This window comes from Prunus dulcis, chromosome 6 (genome assembly GCF_902201215.1).
Source record: "Prunus dulcis chromosome 6, ALMONDv2, whole genome shotgun sequence".
In the NCBI taxonomy this organism is placed as follows: Eukaryota; Viridiplantae; Streptophyta; class Magnoliopsida; order Rosales; family Rosaceae; genus Prunus; species Prunus dulcis.
This window is the reverse complement of record NC_047655.1, coordinates 18,567,310-18,586,622: the sequence shown is the minus strand read 5'-3', so window position 1 is coordinate 18,586,622 and position 19,313 is coordinate 18,567,310. Positions and strand designations below refer to the sequence as shown.

The 19,313-nt window shown below is 35.5% G+C and overlaps 2 protein-coding genes across 2 annotated transcripts; one reads left to right on the top strand and one right to left on the bottom strand.

The window, feature by feature from the left end:
* Positions 1-6,241: 6,241 nt before the first annotated feature.
* On the bottom strand, positions 6,242-8,296 carry LOC117630403 (zinc finger MYM-type protein 1-like). The gene has a single exon (XM_034363134.1). It carries the CDS (start codon positions 8,294-8,296, stop codon positions 6,242-6,244), a length of 2,055 nt encoding a protein of 684 aa, XP_034219025.1.
* Positions 8,297-14,128: 5,832 nt separating this feature from the next.
* On the top strand, positions 14,129-18,687 carry LOC117633240. The gene is made up of 3 exons (XM_034366959.1): positions 14,129-14,955; positions 17,447-17,557; positions 18,012-18,687. Exons 1-3 carry the CDS (start codon positions 14,320-14,322, stop codon positions 18,165-18,167), a joined length of 903 nt encoding a protein of 300 aa, XP_034222850.1. The 5' UTR covers positions 14,129-14,319; the 3' UTR covers positions 18,168-18,687.
* Positions 18,688-19,313: the final 626 nt, after the last annotated feature.

The window sequence follows — 19,313 nt, the reverse complement described above, 5'->3', positions numbered from 1 at the left end:
AATTGTGAGCATTAGGTATCTAGCAAATCAAGCATTGGCTTTTCGAGGCCACGATGAATCCGTTGACTCATCTAATCTGGGCAATTTCATTGAAATAGTAAAGTTTTTTGCAAGAATGAATATAGAAGTTGAGAAAGTTGTCCTAGATAAGGCTCCTCAAAATGTTCAATACATTTCCAATGACATACGAAAATAAATCTTGTATATTTTTGCTACCAAGGTGAGGAAGACAATTTGTAGAGAACTTGGGAAGAACAAATTTTGTATTCTTGTTGATGAATCACTTGATGAATCCGGTAAAGAACTAATGGCTATTGTTGTAAGATTTGTTGATTGTGATGGATTTATTCATGAGCGCTTTTTTTATATTGAGAGTGTTGCAAACACTAATGCCTTGACTCTTAAAAATGAGATATGCAAATACTTCGTAATAACTATATTCTAGTGGAGAATATGCGTGGTCAAGAGTATGACGGTGCTAGTAATATGCATGGTTCATGGAATGGACTACAAAGCATTGTTTCTTCAAGATTGTCCATATGCATATTATGTGCATTGCTTTGCTCATCGCTTGCAATTAGCACTAAATGGCGCCTAACATTGTGAATTTTATTAGTGATTCTGCTAAGCGCCGTAATGAGTTAAACTTAATTCGAAAAGATGAACTCAAAGAGTTGTTGGATTCTGGGGAACTTAAGACAGGTAGAAGGCTTCATCAAGATCGTACTTTGAAACGAGCTGGAGCCACTCGTTGGGGCTCTCATTTTGTCTCTATTACAAGTTTGATGAGTTTATTTAAAGAGACTAAATTACTTCTTTTGGAAATCAGTTATCATGGACCTAACCAACAGTTTTGTGGCGATACAAAGAGTAACTATATTGCTATGATGTCTTTAGAGTTTGTGTTTGCATTGGTTTTGATGGATAAAATTATGGGATTGACCAATTTTCTTTGTCAAGTATTTCAGACTAAAACTAAGACATTGTAAGTGCTTTAAATTTTGTTGAAAACACAAAAATGCAACTTCAAGATATGAGGGAACATGGTTTGGATGATTAATTCATGAGTGTGGTATCATTTTGTGTACTACATGGTGTTGATGTTCCTGATATGGGTGCTCGTTATATGACTAGCCCACATCGTTCTTGTCAACAAAAAGATGTTAATACAATTGAGCATGCATATCGTGCTGATGTATTTAATGATGTTATAGATAGAATGTTGAGGCAGTTAAATAATAGATTTCCGGAGCAAATAGTTGAACTTTTTACCCTTAGCTCATCATTGGATCCTCGTAATTCCTTCAAGTCTTTCAATATTGAGCATATATGTAAACTTGCCGAGAAATTCTATCCTGCTGATTTCCTTCCACATGAGTTGAAAGCTTTAGAAACATAGGTAAGGTATTTTCAAAATGATATACATCACCTTCTTTGCTTTAGGGAAACCACTACTCTTCCTCGGTTAATTATGTCAACAATTGGTGGAAACAACTTTGGCAGAAAACAACATTTTCCTTGACAGGTTGATTCGGTTGGTGTTTGTTGCGTCTATTGAAGTGCAAGTAGTCACACGTAGTAATAATCTTGGAAGTCCAAGTATCGTATCCTCAAGGAGCAGGTAGGCAAATATCTGCACATAAAGAAATAATTAAACGTACCACAATAAAAGTGACAAGCAAAATGAAAAAGTAATTTGATTTGATTGTTTTGGAAATTGAGTTTAAAAATGAAATATCAATAATGGAAATGCTAAGGCATCAAGGTTCAATTCTTTAAACAAAATATGTTTCGTGCTCTTTAATCCAAATTATAACTCGATTAAAATCATCATTGAGAAACTTTAACCGGAAGATAAAGAAATCAAAACCAATTTACTATCTACTCTTTTAATTTAAAAGCATTCCAAGTCAGTTCTTAACAATGAGAAAAATATAATTGAACTCATGAAAAGATAATAGCACTTAACATCAATCAAAATAAAAAGATATGAAAATATTGAACAACTAAAAATAAAAGAATTTAGCAATTCATACCGTATATTGGATTAAAGAATAATTCACAAACTTACTCAAAGAACATTCCCTTTAGCCTTAGCTAGAGTTCTAGCAACGCATTACAAAGGAAAACATAAACTAAATGGATAAAGAAATATGTCGTAGTGGTGTCCTTGCCAAATAAGTTGATGGGTGATTTATAGTAGTCAATGAGGTGAGTGGGAAGTTCATACATTCGTGGTGGGTAATGAAGGGTTTAAGTGATGGATTAATTGGATTAAACATGTGTTGATGGTGGAGAGTTAGTGGAAAAGAAATAACGGTGAGGTAGGTAGGCGTTAAATGGCTATGAATGACATGAAATAGGCTCTTTAGCTTCAATGGTTTTGTCTTCTCTTCTCCATCTTTACTTCTCTTTACAATCACAATAATCCCACAATCAATTCTTCAATAAAAATCCGCCAGCAATTCTCTTCACACCTAGCTTGAACTTGGACAAATGTATGCCTTCATCTTTTGGCTTTCTGACTTCCTACAAAAGATAAATTCACCTAATTAGTTCACCAAATTAATATAGAAAATTCATAAATTCAGTTGGTGAGAATAAAATGTAACAACAAGTGAAATTATATTTATTAAGCCAAAATTATATCATAAAGTACCCAAAATAATATTAAAAAGATGTAATTTGAGACTCTCATCAGTGTTGACTTTTCCTATTTCTATACAATAGAACGAGCTTTCTCATGTATGAGAATTATTAAGAATCGACTTCGACGCACCTTAGCTAATGAATTTCTTGCTGACTGTAATAATATAATAATATCGATAATGCATCGACAATTGAGGACTTTAAGAGTTCCAAGCCTCGCAAGGTTAAATTTTAGATTTAAATAGTATTGTTTTGCATTGCATTGCATTTACTTTTGGTTTTAGTTTTAGATTTTGTATTTGTTGAACCTTTATTTATGGATAGAGATGCATTTGAGGGTAAGACTCATTATGTCCCCCCTGACTAGGTGTATCTTTTTATGTTTATTAAGGGAATTCACTCGTACCATCGACTTTAGTATGTAAGTTTTGCCCAACTGGCTTTTTAATCCTAGAACCACCACTGATTAATACCAAACCATTTGTGAATAAAATACCTAAAAATACCATTCAACTGACATTGAAAGGAGTGAATAGGTGGGACATAGGCTGCCACATAAACAATTAACGAAAATTTTGATGGTGAAGTTAACGCTGGATCTAGATTTCAAAAAAATTGAAAAACTTAGGGTATGTAATTATTAAAATTGAGAGTACATGAATAAACGTGCCTTTAGGGTAAGAGTTCAAGCTACTAAATTGAAACTAACCCTTTCATATATTCCACTTATATGGATGCAAGGTCAATATGTATTTGTGTTGAGTTAGATAGCTCAAGTCAAATATGTAGACAACATATATCGGGTGATGTGGGAGTCGTGGAACCACATGGGCCATAGGGCCAAACACGTGGATAACTTGTTTTGATACTATATTAGAATGTGAATATCCAACTCAAAATCAATTGACAATCAAGAGAGATATCTAGGATCATTTAAACTATTAAACAACATATCTTGTTCACTATATTTTTATAGAGCATAGATCATGTGTTAACTTTTTTTCTAATACTAATAATTATGGTTGTTCGACCCAAACAAGATAATTATGTTTGTTGTACCCAAAATGTCAATGGGGCCCACTCCCAATGGCCCAAGTTGAATTCAGACCCATATTGCTTGGGGAAGTGACTAGACCCTTCCAAGGTGCCCGCAATCGGCTTCCCCAAAGGCCGCCGAGGCCTAATCAGGACGGAGAAACGCCACCCAAGCCCAAAAATTACACACAAAGGCCACTTAGGCCCACATGATGATCGCACTCTGAGGCCCCACGAATTGAACCATGCTATATGCCTTTAAGAGGGCCTAAACATCAGGAGTGAGGCCCGCAAACATGCATTTCGAATGCGTACACTAATCCCAAGAGGAAATTACGACGTGCCAGGATCTCATTGACTACCCTATCCTAAGATGCCACATCATCAAAGGTCTAACAATACCACATTTAAAAAAAAAAAAGACAAAAAAAAAGGCATTCACTCCCAATATAAAAAGGAGTACTCTTTAACTAAACTGTTAACTCAAGCTAGAGAAAATTGAGGGCTTGTTTGGTAGGGCTCACTAGATAGGATTGTGTTAAATAGAACATGAAGCCAATGTTTGGTTCGATAGGGGACTAACTTAAATGGGATTGTAGAATCCAACAGTAAAAAAAACCCCTCACGCGTTCTCCTTATATAGAGAAGCTGAAAATCGGTTCACAAAATAAGCCCTCCACTAAATTGAACACACGAACTCCGCCTCTCTTTCTCTCTTGTTCGCGACTCTGCCTTTCTCTCGTTCGCGACTCCACCTCTCTCTCGTTCACAACTCCGCCTCTCCTTCATTCAACATCGACTCCTCTTCTTCGAATCTTGACCCAGGCAAGTTTTTCTAGTCTCTCCCTTTGAATTCCTCTCTTATTCCTTCTTCTACCTCTTTGAGTTTTGCAAATTACATTGATTGTCCTCAACAATTTTTACTATGTGCTCTGAATCTCTCCTTCCTTTTCTCTGTTTTTTTCTTCTTCTCTTCTCTAATTTTCGTAGAATTCATATCTACTGTAGATATATATATATATATATATATATACTCGATGTTAACTAGCAATTAATTTGCAATTAGGTATTTAAGTAAGCCTAGAAATTCAGAAGTCAACTTCAGAGTAGACTTTTGGATGAGGCCTTGGGTTGTTACACCTTTTGAAAGGAAGGAGTTAGGAGAGCTGTTTGATTGTTTGATTCCAATTAATTAAATAAATTTCTCCTAAAAGATTACACAAAGGAAGATTAGTGTTTGTTCTATGCTTGTTGTGGAGTTTCTTTTGTAGGAAGGATAAGTTGGGATTGTAGGCTCTTTAGAGAAAATTCTTTAGTTCTTTGTACTTTCTGAGTTGTTTAAGAAAGTCTTTGTTTCCTATCCAAGAAAATTACTTGGTGTGTTTTGTCCTACAAGTTATTTCTTTCAAGTGGAGAATTATGTGGATGCCAACAAAAAGGCGATTACCAAGTTTGGCTTCTTTGCAGATTATTTGGAAGTAAATAATGGGTTTTATTTGTGATAAAGAGGGTGTGGGTTTACTTTGGATATATTTAAATTCTAGCCATTCTATGGGCATCTCTATCCAACATAGTGTAATTCATCTTGATTGGGGGGAATATGAGTTGATGTAATGTGAGCTCTGTTTATTGAAACTTGAAAGTAAGACTGATTACTTTGTAGACCTAGTCCATCTTTCTTGTAGTTTTCTTCTTTTCATTAAGAATTTTGTTTCTTATATTAAAGCAATAACAATTCACATGTGGTGCTTAAGTATTAAGGCTTTACTATTTCCCATTTAATTTGTGGTGCTTGTGAGCTTTGTAGAAAGATCATTAGGCCATTGATATTCTTCTTGCGGAGATTGATATATATGAGTTTTTGGCTTTCAAACATTGCAAAGGAAGGAAAGTAAAGCTTGCTCTTTGTGAAGGTAGCCCCATTTTTCTAAAAGATCGCTTCTTTGGACTGTAGCTGTGTTTCTTCATTAATTTATTTATTGAGAAATAGTTAGAACTTATTTAGTTCACTTACAACTTGAAGTTTTTTTCTTTATATTATTTGTGAAGGTCAAATTCGATTTCATATTTCTCATAAGTAATAAGGCATTTATCATTTACTGTTTTGAGCAACATTATTATGAATATTTTTCTTATGTTTCTTTTTCTTGCAATCATGTTTGGCTTGACTCCCATATAGTGGCGGATCCAGGAAATTTCCTTGTAGGGGTCAACCTCTAAAGGTTAAAAAAAATTTATACAAAATATACCCATAGAAATGAAACGATAATGTTTTAATTCATCATTAATAGAAAAAACCACATTACAATTGTCCACGATGAGTTTTCGTATTCTGAAAACGTGACATTATAGTTTCATTATCAATACAAGTAAACACATCTTTCTCAATATGGACAAGTAAGTTATCACTCAACCATTGATCTCCCATTCTATGGCGAAGTGGACCTTTCACAATATTCATAGCAGAAAATGCTCTCTCCACAGAAGCAGTTGCAACCGGTAAAGCTAAGGCTAATGTGAGAAGCAAATAAACATAATTATATGTTCTATGCAACCCTTACTCCACCATTTTTCTTGCAAGGCTACCAATCCCTTTCAATTGAGAAAAATCAGTCATCGTACGCATATGATTAATATAAATCTCAAGTTGATCTTCAAGTGCCAAGAGATCTCGGGAATTAAAATCTTGAGGATAAAATTCAGCAAAACGAAGTAGCTTTTGTTTGTCAAAAGCTATGAATGAGTCATCTGGACTCAAACATGTCAAACAAAGAAGTAACTCAGTATTTACCTCACTAAAGCGACGATTTAATTCCGCAAGTTGCCACTCAATGATTTGAATAAAGATGTCCACACGATAATGATGGAGGTGTGTTATTATAGGAGCTCTCCGATGTGATCTCCATTGAGCTACATATGCATCATCCATGTTTGGAACCAAGATATCATGTTTGGCACAAAAGGAAGATACTTGATCAAGCAAGGCTTCAAATGCATTCTCTCTCATGTGTTGTAGTTGGTCCTTGCAAACTTTGACTAAAGTCATTGCATTCTCAATATCTTGGTCTTTCCTCTGTAATGCTTGTGACAAGTCATTTGTGGCTCCCAATATAGATCTCATGAAAAATAGGTGAAATACAAACTCAAAAGATTGTATTTCTCTCAATGACCTATTTGCTTCACCTAGATTATCAGTGGAGCCATCCTCAATAATAAATTTGAGCACTTTCACCACAGATTTAAACATGGAAATGATACTAAGTAATGTACCATAATGTGAGTTCCAACGTGTATCACCGGGGCGCTTGAGACAAGTTTCTTGATTTAAGCCTCGCCCTGTTGGAAAAGTATCTTTTTCTAGAGCTTCCGTAACATCCTTTTGTAGTTGATCTCTAAGAATGTCATGACGCTTGCACGATGCTCCAACAATATTAACCAAGCTATTGCAAGATGTGAAGAAAGTGGCAATATCAGCATTTCCCTTTGCCACGGCCACAAGAGCTAATTGAAGTTGATGTGCAAAACAATGAATATAATAGGCACAAGGATTTTCTCTCAAAATCTGTGTTTTAAGACCATTGAACTCACCCTTCATATTACTAGCTCCATCATATCCTTGTCCTCTTAGCATGGAAATGCTCAATTCCTCTCTTGCAAACAATATGTCAATAGCCTCCTTGAGTGAGTTTGATGTAGTATCCCTAACATGTTGAATGCCCACAAACCTCTCAATTACATCCCCACTTTTGTCCACATAACGAAACACCACCGCCATCTGTTCTTTTACTGACACATCACGTGATTCATCAACTAATAAAGAGAAGAATGCACCATCCATATCCTTGATGATTTTCTTAATAGTTTCAGTGGCACAAGCATTCACAAGATCTTTTTGAATTGTTGGAGCTATTAACTTGAGATTCCTGGGAGCATTTTCTAACACAACGGCCTTCACTTTCTCATCATGATCAGCAAGAAACTGTAAGAGCTCTAAATAATTCCCCTTGTTGCTTGAAGTGTCACTCTCATCATGCCCACGAAAAGGAAGACCTTGCCTCAATAAAAATCTCACACAATCAAGAGAAGCTGTCAAGCAAATACGATAATCAATACGAGCTTGCTCTGATTGCTTTATCAAAGCTGTTCGGATGTGTTGCTTTTGATTCATAAGATCCACACAATATTGTCTAGATTGATTATGAACACTTCCAACAGGTCCAACATGTTGCCTAATTTTATCTTTCTTCTTCCAATTCCTAAAACCCATCTCTGTGAAGGCGTCGCTACACCCTTGACCAATTCTGAAATTGGATTTGAAGAGATAACAATAAAGGCAAAATGCAGCATCTTTACTAATACTGTACTCCAACCAGTCAAACTCATCAAACCACTTGACATTAAAGCGTCGATCATACCCTGAAAGATCGGTTTGTGGAAATGTGTGATCCTTAGGTTGACATGGTCCCTTCTGTAGATATGCTCTTCGAACTTCGTCTCGAATGTTAGGATCATAATCCAACATTTGAGGTCGAAGTCCAGGGTCTTCAATTAGCCAAGATATCTCGCAACTCACTTTCTTTCGAACTATCCACATCTCTTGAAATACCCACATCTCTCGAACTCAAACTACCCACATTATCCGAACTAGAAGTAGTTGATGCGAACCTTCTCTTAAAGTAGCGTATCATAACTCAATTGGTAGAAATAATCATTCAAGCATCAACAATAAATAAAAAAATTAATTACTAACTTATGCAAACTAACCAAAATAAAATCTCAACAACTAATCAAATTTACCAAAATATAATTTAACATAAACACTAATTTATTCCATCTAACTAACCAAAACCAAAACCCTTAATTTAATCAAACTAACCAAGAGATATAATCTAACATAAAAGTAAAACCCTAATTTATTCTAACTAACTAACCAAAACCAAAACCCCTAATTTATTCAAACTAACCATGAGATATAATCTAACATAAAAGCAAAACCCTAATTTATTCAAACTAACCATGAGATATAATCTAACATAAAAGCAAAATCCTAATTTATTCAAACTAACTAACCAAAACCAAAATCCCTAATTTTAACAAACCAAAATAAAATCTCAACAACAAACAATAACAAGTTAACAACTAATCAAGAAAAAATACAAACATATAACAATCTTTACTAATTAATTAAAGTATCAAGAAATTATAATAACATACTTTCAAATTTGAGGGAAAAATTCACCTTTGAAAATTGAAATCACTTATGTAATTTGCTGCTGCACCATTTTGTTGTCGCTGCCACCACTTTGCTGGAGTCGCCGCCGTATTTGTGGGAGAAGGAAGTGAAGGTTAAGTTAGGGATTTAGGGTTGAGAGGTTTAGAGGTGAGATGAAATGAGTTTTAACATTTGGGGAGGGGGAATTATCGGGTAAAACAAAACAGAGCATGTTGCTGCTATATTATTATTATTATTATTTTTTTTACATGTGCCAAAACGAAGTCGTTTTGGCCAGGTTTATAAATAAAAAATTAAAAAAATTAAAAAATAAGCCTTTAGTGGAACGACATCGTTTTGACGTCGAGCGAACAAAAAAGAAAAGAAGGCCCACACGTTTTGGTATAGGTTTAAAAATAAAATATGTAAAAAAAAAATTAAAAAAAAAAAAGCTTTAGTGGAACGATGTCGTTTTGACGTCGAGCGAACAAAACCAAAAAAAAAAAAATAAATAACAAGGCACGTGCTGCCCTTCTTCTCCTCCATCTGCGCACAGACACAGGTTGCTCCTTTAGGGCTTTTCGTCAAACACTTTGCGAGGGTCAACTTCGGCTGCTCTAATGGAGGATTTCAGAGGTTGCAGGGGTCAATTGACCACCCTTGCTCCTCTGTGGATCCGCCCCTGAGTCCCATATATACCATACCTAATGGTGTTTGTATTGAATGTATTATGAGAGTTGTTTTGTTGCACGATTGTTATTTCACTCGAAAGTAAAGAGTTCATATTCCTTTTAATCTGGGTGATTTTAGAACTTGATGAGAGAATGAGGGATTTGAAAAATGAGCTCCAATCATTTGAAGGTGAAGAATATAATGAAAGTCTATATATATATATATATCATATTTATGTATAGGCACTCTTTGGGAGGGCGCGATGTGGTATTAAGCACACATTAGTTGATAATTTTTGGTCCATTTGGGGTGAATTTTTCATACTTTGCAAATGGTATTAATATGGCTTTACATTAATTGTTATGTTTCTATTTGCATATGAAACTATTTGTTTTCAATTTGGGGTTATTTCACTTTCAGTAGTCAGAGGATGGTTAAGTGCATTAATTCTTTTCTTTTTTGATTAATAGATATGGATCAAAGACGAATGTTGTTGATATTATTGTTGGAGATGTGGCATTTAGAGACCATGTGTGCTTGCACGATTCTTGTGCTTATGATGCTAAAAAATATGAGAAGAAATCGAAGACTTTTAGAAAGACGTTCCCTCAATAACCGTTCGTTTGTTAGACATGAGAATCGATTACGTTATTTGAACAGTATATTAGGCAATGATAGAGAATGTGTGAGTGAACTAAGAATGGATTTAAAGACATTTGGTTTATTATGTGATTTGCTTCGCACGGATGGAAGGTTAAAGAATGACGGTTTGGTGACTGTGGAGGAGCAAGTATGTATGTTCTTGCATATGCTTGCTCATCATGTTAAGAATCGTACTATTAGAAATAGATTTGTTCGATCAGGAGAGACTATTAGTAGGTACTTCAATTCCGTGTTACAAGGCATTTTAAGATTACAAGGTAGCCTATTGAGAGTACCGGAACCTGTAGGTGATAACTGCACAGATCATAGATGGAAATGGTTTAAGGTATGTTTATTATACTTTGGCTTTTTTTTCTATGATCTGTGCAGCATATAAACTTAATGAAAGTTTACCCTTTTTTTTTTTTTTTCCTAATAGAATTGCTTGGGAGCACTAGATGGAACATACATTAAAGTGCGAGTAGCTGAAACCGAAAAACCGAGATATCGGACTAGAAAGGGAGAAATTGCAACAAATGTGTTGGCCGTTTGCTCACGTGATATGCAATTCATATTTGTGTTGCCGGGTTGGGAGGGATCCGCATCCGACTCTAGAGTCCTTCGAGATGCCATAACTAGGCCTAATGGATTAAGAGTTCCTACCGGTAAGGCCATTAGCTAGTGTCCACTTTATAAATAATTAATAAGTTTATACAATTACCACACAATAATAGGAATTGACTTCTTTTATTTTTAATTTTTGGTTATTAGGTTATTATTACCTTGTAGATGGTGGGTACACAAATGGTGAGGGATTTCTTGCACCATATAGAGGAACAAGGTATCATCTATCAGAATGGAGAGAAGAAATACACCTGTAAATCATCAAGAATATTTTAATATGAAGCATGCTAAAGCAAGAAACGTAATAGAACGTTGTTTTGGGTTGCTAAAAGCTAGATGGGGCATACTAAGGAGTCCATCTTTTTATCCAATAAAGACACAATGTCGAATCATTACGGCTTGTTGTCTTTTACATAATCTCATTAGGAGGGAGATGTCTAGGGATCCGCTAGAGCATGAAATAAATGAAATTGAAGAGACGGAAAATGTGATAGAAGGTGATATGGTTGGCACCATTGGAGCATCGGATGAATGGACTACTTGGAGGAATGACTTGGCGTTCCAAATGTATAATGAGTGGCAAGGAAATGCGAATAACTAGCCAACTCTTGTTATTTATGTTTGAGTTCTTAAGGTGTTTTCTTTTTTATGTGATTGTAATTTGTATTTGAGGCATGATAATTTGGCCTTAACAATGTATTGATTGTGGTATTAAAGAAAATTTATCAATTGGTTTGCTGATTTTATTTTTCATTTTGTTTTTAAGGTTATGTGATGTACTAAAGAAGAATCATGCCTTGAAATAAAGTTATGTTTTCTTTGCAAATTCCAATGATTGATTATGGTATTATTTTATTTGTGTTGATTATTCTTAGGGATGGAAAGTGAAGGTAACAGTCAAAACTTTGAACAAGGAAAGAAAGGAACTAGGCGGTCATGGTCCAAGTTTGAAGAAGATTCGTTTTTGACCGTGCTAGATGATTTTGTGGCTGCAGGCCAACGCTGTGAGACTGGTAGTTTCAAATCAGGTACTATGGTCCAAATGGAGAAGGCTTTGAATATTAAATGTCCTGATTCGGGGCTAAAGGCATGTCCTCATATTGAATCAAAATTGAAGAAGTGGAAAAATCAATATAGTATAGTCTATGACATGATGAACACAAGTGGATTTGCTTGGAATGATATAAAAAATTATGTTGAGGTTGACAGTAATGATACATGGGAGACTTATGTGCAGGTACATGATTACTTATTTTTGCTATTTTTCTTACATAAAGATGTCAAGTGGGTTTGATGAGTGTAGATTTTAAACTTGTTTTTGTTAAATTTTTTTTTTTTTTTAACATATTGAAAATAAGCTAAGTGGTGTCTTGTTTTATCATAGCACCACAATGAAGCAGCTGAATGGAGGAGCAAACCATTTCCTTTGTTTAATAGACTTTCTAATATCGTTGGAAAGGATCGTGCTAATGGACAAAGAGCTGAAGTCCCCGCTGACATGATGGAAGAGCAAAGCAATAATGAAGTTAATGCTGGTGATAATTGTGTCCAAGAAGATGCATCTCCTATGTCTTTAAACAAAGAAGAAAGCCAATCCATGAACAATCAAAATAAGAGGAAAAGAGCTGCAAGCTCAAGTGATGAAGAGAAGATTGTAATTGTATTGGAGAAATTGTTTGAAGCATCTGGGAAAAGGATGCAAATGGTGACTAAGGCTATAATAAAAGGTAATGAAGGTCGATCTGATATTGCCAAAGAACTCAAGAAAATGGGATTTTCTCCTTTAGGTCAAACTACAACACTAAAACTCATTTTGGAGAAGCCACAAAATATATCTATGTTCATGTCTTTGGATGATGATATCAAGAAAGTGTTTGTTGAGCAATTGCTTAGTGACAATGCTTGAGGACATGTAGCTAAATTTGATGCATCTATCTTTTTGGAAACACCACAAATGATGCATTGATAAGATTGGCTTCATTTTGAAAACACCATAAATTGTATAACATATTGCTAACATTAAAGCCAGATGGTTCTTGGTTAGTTTCATTTTGAAATTTTGGATGTTTATTTGTATGTATTAGTGGTAAAATTGTGTGTAGTGAACTGAACCTCTAATTTCTGAGTCATGTAAATAACTTTGGCATATATGAAGAATTTCTAACTTTTGCATATATGAAATGTACATGTCAATTTGGTTTGGAGGAAAAGAAATGCACAAGTCAATTTGGTAATTCTAATAACAAAAGAACTTACATTTAATTATTTAAAAATTATTAATTTTAAATTTTAAATAATTATTTTTTAGTCCGACACAGCACCAAATATAGGTCTTCACTATTTTTACAATCCAGCTTCGTAGTTCGATGCAACACCAAATGTATGTCATACTTAATCCAGCTTAGGCCAATTCGAGCTAATCCGAGACAGTCTTAGGATTTAGTCCAATTCATGACAGTCCGCCATATCAAACGACCCATGAATGGACATGCTTGTTCTCTTGGTGCTATCTCCCTCTCAAGCTGGAGGTGCCTTGTCTGATAGGTTCTGCTTTGGCACTGATAATCCTTATATAAATTGCTATGCATTTCTCCTTCTTTGGGCTTCTAGTGAGCTGCATCTATTGTGTTTCTTTGGCTCACTGTTTTTTTGGCTTTGTGCTTCCTGTATATGTTGAGTTTGGCTGGAACCCTCATGTTTTAAGGAGTTTATTGTACTGCAAATCTCTGTAATTAAACGGCTATATATCAATGAAATTCCTTTCCATTTATCGCAAAAAAGAAGGAGAGGTTCGATTACGTTATTATACTAATTTGAGGAGACAACCAAATCAACTGTAATGTTACATTAAATTGATATGCAATTTAAGATCTAACTCAAACCCAATCAGATTGCATCCTCCACAATGTTGTTGATTGAGTTGATGTTTTACGTGTAAAGTCACTTTTAGTTACTATAATTGGCTATATCACTTTGGTCCTTGTAGTATTAATTTTCTCAATTTGATTCTTGTAGTTTTAATTTTGTCAATTTTATCCATGTAGTTTTAAAAATCGAGCAATTCAAGGATACGTTACAATTTGATTTCGTTATATTTTGAGCATGAAATTTGACAAAATTTGTAACCAAATTGGAAGGAATTTGACAAAATTTATAACGCATTGTTGAATTACTCAAATTTAAAACTAAAAAAAATAAAATTTACAAAATTAAAACTACGACGACAAAAATAGTAAAACCGACAGACTACAACTTCTTGCCGATATTTTGTTACAAATTGAAAATAAGCGTAGAGTCCAAAACCATTTTCGTGTTGCTTCCTTCGTGTTTGCTAATCACACACTCCCCGCGCGCCAATTATCGAATCCATCGCCAATCCTTTGTCCCATCTCTCTCTTCTCTGAAACCATCAAATGGACCAAAACCAAAACCCTAACTGAATCCAACCACACACAGAGACCCACACACGCTTCATCCTTCAAACAATGTCATTCACTTGTCATCAGCTATTCATAAATTCACCTCCTCGTTTCACCCTTTACATCACCACCTCTCTTCCCAAAACCCCCGCCCTTCTCTCTCTCCCAATCACCTCTCGCCCACATTTCCCAATCTCAAACCACGGCCTTCCAAATCCTCACAATTCAACCTCCCTCAGCTCTCATCACTCTCGTCTCAGAGTATACGAATCCGATGGCACTCTACAGTCAAACGACGTCGTCAACGGTGCTTTCAATTTGGACTATTTTCTTTCGGTTGCCGAGTTCTTGTGCCTTGCATCGTCGGCAATCGTTTCGGTTGGTTTTGCATTGAATTGCGCGGTTTTGAGCTTAAAGAAGACGGCTTTAGTGGCAATGGGGAACAGCGTTTTGGCGTCTGGGGCTGTGGCTTTGGTAATGGCGGTCGGAATTGGGGCGTGGATTCGGATGCGGCAGTGGAGGCGGATATGTAGGGAGTCAGTGAAGGGTGGGCTGGAAGTGAATTTGTTTGAGAGAATTGAGAAGCTGGAGGAAGATTTGAGGAGCTCGGCCACAATCATTCGGGTTTTGTCGAGGCAGCTTGAGAAGTTGGGGATAAGGTTTCGGGTTACCCGCAAGGCTTTGAAGGAGCCCATTGCTGAGGTAACATTCTTTTTCCGGTAATTGATAAGTTTGCTATGGTGGTTTTCTGTTTGTTGTAGTGCACACGGAAATGCAGTATTGGAATAAAATTAAATTCTTTTAGAAATTGAAAATAGTGTTTGAGCACAACACGATGTGAATCCAATACGAAGTCAGTGGGTTAGGATTGACTATTGCTCAGTACGAAGACAATAATGATGCGAGCTAAGTATGAATAGCCTGATTTTGACGCGATAACTGTGTTTAACTAGTTTTGTAATTAGAAAATGCATTTCACCCTTTTCTTCACTTCGTTATCTTGTATTTTTTGAAATAATTGTAGAATTATACAGTTATACTTCTTTTGCCCTTCCTTTGTTAGCATCTAGATTGAATAGGTTTTTATTTATGGCTGTGTACAAGTGATGAGTTTGGTTTAAAATTAGAGGTTAGATTTTGAGTTTCTAGTTCAATAGATATGTGTATTAACACAAACATGACACAATTAATATACAGATTTGGGTTAGTGTCAAGTGATTTTACATGATTAATTAAACATAATAAGTTTCATTTGACTAGCATAACTTAACTGCCACCCCTAATAGTTTATCGTTTGAGGACATCCATTCCTTTTTTAAGTTCCACTGGCAGCGTGACCTCTGAAGGGATATATCATATGACAGTGTGTATCACACATCATATGATTAGGGTGGTGACTATTTGATTGATGGGTTGGTGGTTTCTGAATACCTCAATTCGTTGTTTTGCCAGTTTGTGGAAATTTCATGCTGTGTTTTTTAATTTTGGGATATCTCATCTATCTATTCCCAATTTGGATTAAGTTCCCCATCCAAAAATGTTCAATACACTGGTCAGCAATGGAGCTGCTTAAACATTTCAGAAGAATATTAGTTCATCATTTGAAATGGGATACTGAAGAGGAAAAACGAGAAGCATTTGCATATGGAACTACATAGTTACAGCCTTGTGCTAGTGTAACTTAGTTGGATTGATTGTTTGACTGGTATTCAAATTCTGTCTTTTGCATAACCATGAATAGTTGGATTTATTTAGTCCAGCAATTTTCAACATGTTAATTGATTAAGTGGTTAAGAGTTAAGATAAAATTTTAAAGTCTCTTGTGGCAACTCATCATCCACCTGTTTGCTTAGGCTAGAGCCTTCAGTACCATCAGTAATATGCTAAAGATAAGTGTGCAGTCTTTAATTCTAACTTGCATCAGTCCATTATTGCCACGTTGCAATGAGTATACATTGAGTGATAATATTGGCCATATGCATGGCTATGATTTCAATCACACTATATACAATTTATTTCTTGGTGCAGTTTAAAGCTTTTAAATTCTAGTTCCCTCTTAATATAATACATTTCCAAATGGAAATAAAGATTGAGTAAAACCTAATGCTGAATGATATAAGTGGGTGAAATCAAGAATAGAGTGTTGAAGAAGGGAGAATCTCATGTGCTAACTTGTAAACATGTCAAACTATCTCATGAAGCACCTCTCTACTAAAAAGACTCCTACGTTCAAATTCCCTCTCCTAACGGTCCACCAAAGAAATAAAAAAAGCAAGCAGCTAAATATCTATTTGAACATATGGCATTTGGTATATCTCTCAGTCATGGTTGATTGGCTGGCTCAAATGTTGAATATGCTGGGATTCTTTTCAATGTTGCACTCCATAAAGAATAATTGAAGAGGTCTAATGGATGCTTGACATGTGCATTCAATTAAGGGTACTTGAACAGGATTTGAATGGAAATGAGCAGAAAGTGTGATAAAAGAGCAGTACTGGCAGAGAATTGCCTTTGGGTGGTTTTCATTTTATAGGCTAATCTGCTTTTTGGTTCCAGTTAGTGAATACCATCTATTCAGAGTCTGGTTCTGTGGTGAGTGGTACAGGCTCAAAGGTAACCTACTTAGTAATCATCATTATCTTTGCCTGGTGACCAAAGCCCATTTCAGGCTATCAACCATGCTTTCTCTCCAGCCTAAAAAGGAAAGATGCATTTTCTTCTTTCCCTACACGATCACTAATCATTGTGAAATGTCAAAGTTCATATCCATGCAAACGAAGAGTCACTCAGAGTGTAGAACCCAGTGATCTTCTTGGAAATTGGTATTGTAGAATCTCCAGTAGCTCCTTAAATAAGTTGTCTAATAGCAGACCCTTGCAGATGATTAAGATATGTTTAAAGAGGACATCACCTACTCGCAGATGCAATTTAGTGTGGGTGATGGTGTGCATTTTAAGCAATGTGGGTAAAGTTGGTGAAAGGAATCTCAATGCTCTTACACTATGACAAGTTGAAATGGTTAGGACCCTAGGATTTTTACTTCTGACCCTGAAGAAATGGGTTAATTTACTATGTTGAATGCAGAAAGACACTAATGTTTTGGGCTTAAAGTATCAATAAAATAAACTTATATCGGCTGATATTGCAAGATGAGTATCTGGTACAATGTCTAACTAGTTGTTTGTTTCTGAAGACTGCAGCTTTGGCTCAAAAAAATTCTGAGGCCACTCGAGCATTAGCAGTGCAAGAAGACAATCTGGAAAAGGAGCTTGGAGAAATTCAGAAGGTTTTGTTGGCTATGCAGGTAAGGGTTCTCCACTCCCAGGTGACACCTAAACAGAATGAATAATTGCTAGGTTTCTCAGTATGTAAATTTGATAATTAATTGTTTCTTTTTTAGAATAATATTGCCTTCTATGGAGTTCTCCCATTTTGTTGATTAATGTGGTCATTATCCCGTATACAAGCTACGATGCCAAGGCTAATGGATTCCCATAATATTTTATATCTATATCCATTTATGACTGTATTCTTGTGATTTTTTCTTAATTAGTTTGGTTATTATCCTTTCTATGTGCTACAATGCCAAGATTAATGGACTTTCAGAATATTTGATATCTCTATCTGCTTGTGATTGTTCTCTATTTTCTTTTCAAATCTTTATGTCATCTCGATTTTCACAAATTATTGTTAACTTGAGATCCATTTCTGGTGTCATAATTCTGATTAGAATATGTTGCACCTGTTATCATGTGCAGGAGCAGCAGCAAAAACAACTTGAGCTGATTCTTGCGATTGCGACTTCTGGGAAGCTTCGGGAAAGTAGACAGGTACGCGATCAAGAACAAAGTACCACTATAATACGTGATTCAAGTGAGGAGGATTCAAAACAGAAGGAAGCCCACCAAATATAGTATTTGGATGGAAGCAATGCAGACAACCAAGTATTTGGGAGCTACTAATCCTAATGAAACCATTTTTCCAACGTTGTTGTTGGCCACGAGTCAAATATGTGGATTTCCTCTCAGACGGGTTCTGCTGCTGATTATCAACGCAGCTGAATCCTGGGGGCATCGCGGGCTTTCAGCCAAGGGAAAAGTTTCATATGCTTTTTGGATATATGCAGTGCTGGGTGGTAAAGGATAAACAACAAAGAAAGATTAATTGTAAAACAGAAATGCAGCCATTTGAGCAGTACAATTGTACTAATAAGGTAGGAGTGGAATTTCTGCTCATTCGCGTTTTGTAATTCTTAGTTGTGTGCGCATCTGATTTCTTGTCGCTATTTATATATTGATGATTTCCAGTATCATCTTGGTCTTATGTAACTGACCTTCAAACTGGTATTAAGAACAGATAGTGATTCCCTCAAACTTTGCCTCTTGTGGGTGTAAGTTTACCTAACTCCCACGAATGGTTTTGGATCGAAACTAAGTCAGTTTTAACGAATCTAATTTTGATTTGAATTATTATGATCCACAAATAATCATCAGCCCTCTCTTACAAGAGTAGGTGAAGTCTACAAAATCTAGTAGGAGAATAGTTGAAGAAATCTTCAACTTTTCTATTTATACAGCTACAGAAAACGCTATAATTCCTAATTTCGTATAAACCACATCACTTTCTAGAGGATACCCGCTCATTTCATTAGAAAAAAGCATGCATGCAATAACCCTATAATATTTATATGTTTTGTATCTCTCATCTGTAAGTTCTTTCATGTCTTTATTCAATGATACTACCTTGGTCAGACATGGCTTTAGTAAGTAAGATAGAAATCTTCTTCTTCTATGCACTAAAGAAGCATCGATCATGGTGGCCCATTGTCAAAAGGGGCCTATTTCGGCTACGCCGACTCTGCATTCGCATATATATATATTCCCTTTTTATTTAGGGACACCCTTTAAAGACCTCAACGATATTTTTTTTAACAATCCAAAATATCTATTTTTTAAGTCTACATTCATAGATCATCCTTGCAAAAAATTAGACAAATCGGAAACCGTTTTAATATCCAATTGTGTCCTACAAAATCAAAGAACACGATGTTTCAAGAAAGT

Excerpts from the sequence above, each read along its gene's own strand:
- LOC117630403 (XM_034363134.1), bottom strand. The coding sequence starts at position 8,296 with ATGTGGGTATTTCAAGAGATGTGGATAGTTCGAAAGAAAGTGAGTTGC.
- LOC117633240 (XM_034366959.1), top strand. The coding sequence starts at position 14,320 with ATGTCATTCACTTGTCATCAGCTATTCATAAATTCACCTCCTCGTTTC. Across the intron at positions 14,956-17,446 it reads TGAAGGAGCCCATTGCTGAG|ACTGCAGCTTTGGCTCAAAA; the intron begins GTAACATTCTTT and ends TTGTTTCTGAAG. Across the intron at positions 17,558-18,011 it reads AGGTTTTGTTGGCTATGCAG|GAGCAGCAGCAAAAACAACT; the intron begins GTAAGGGTTCTC and ends TATCATGTGCAG.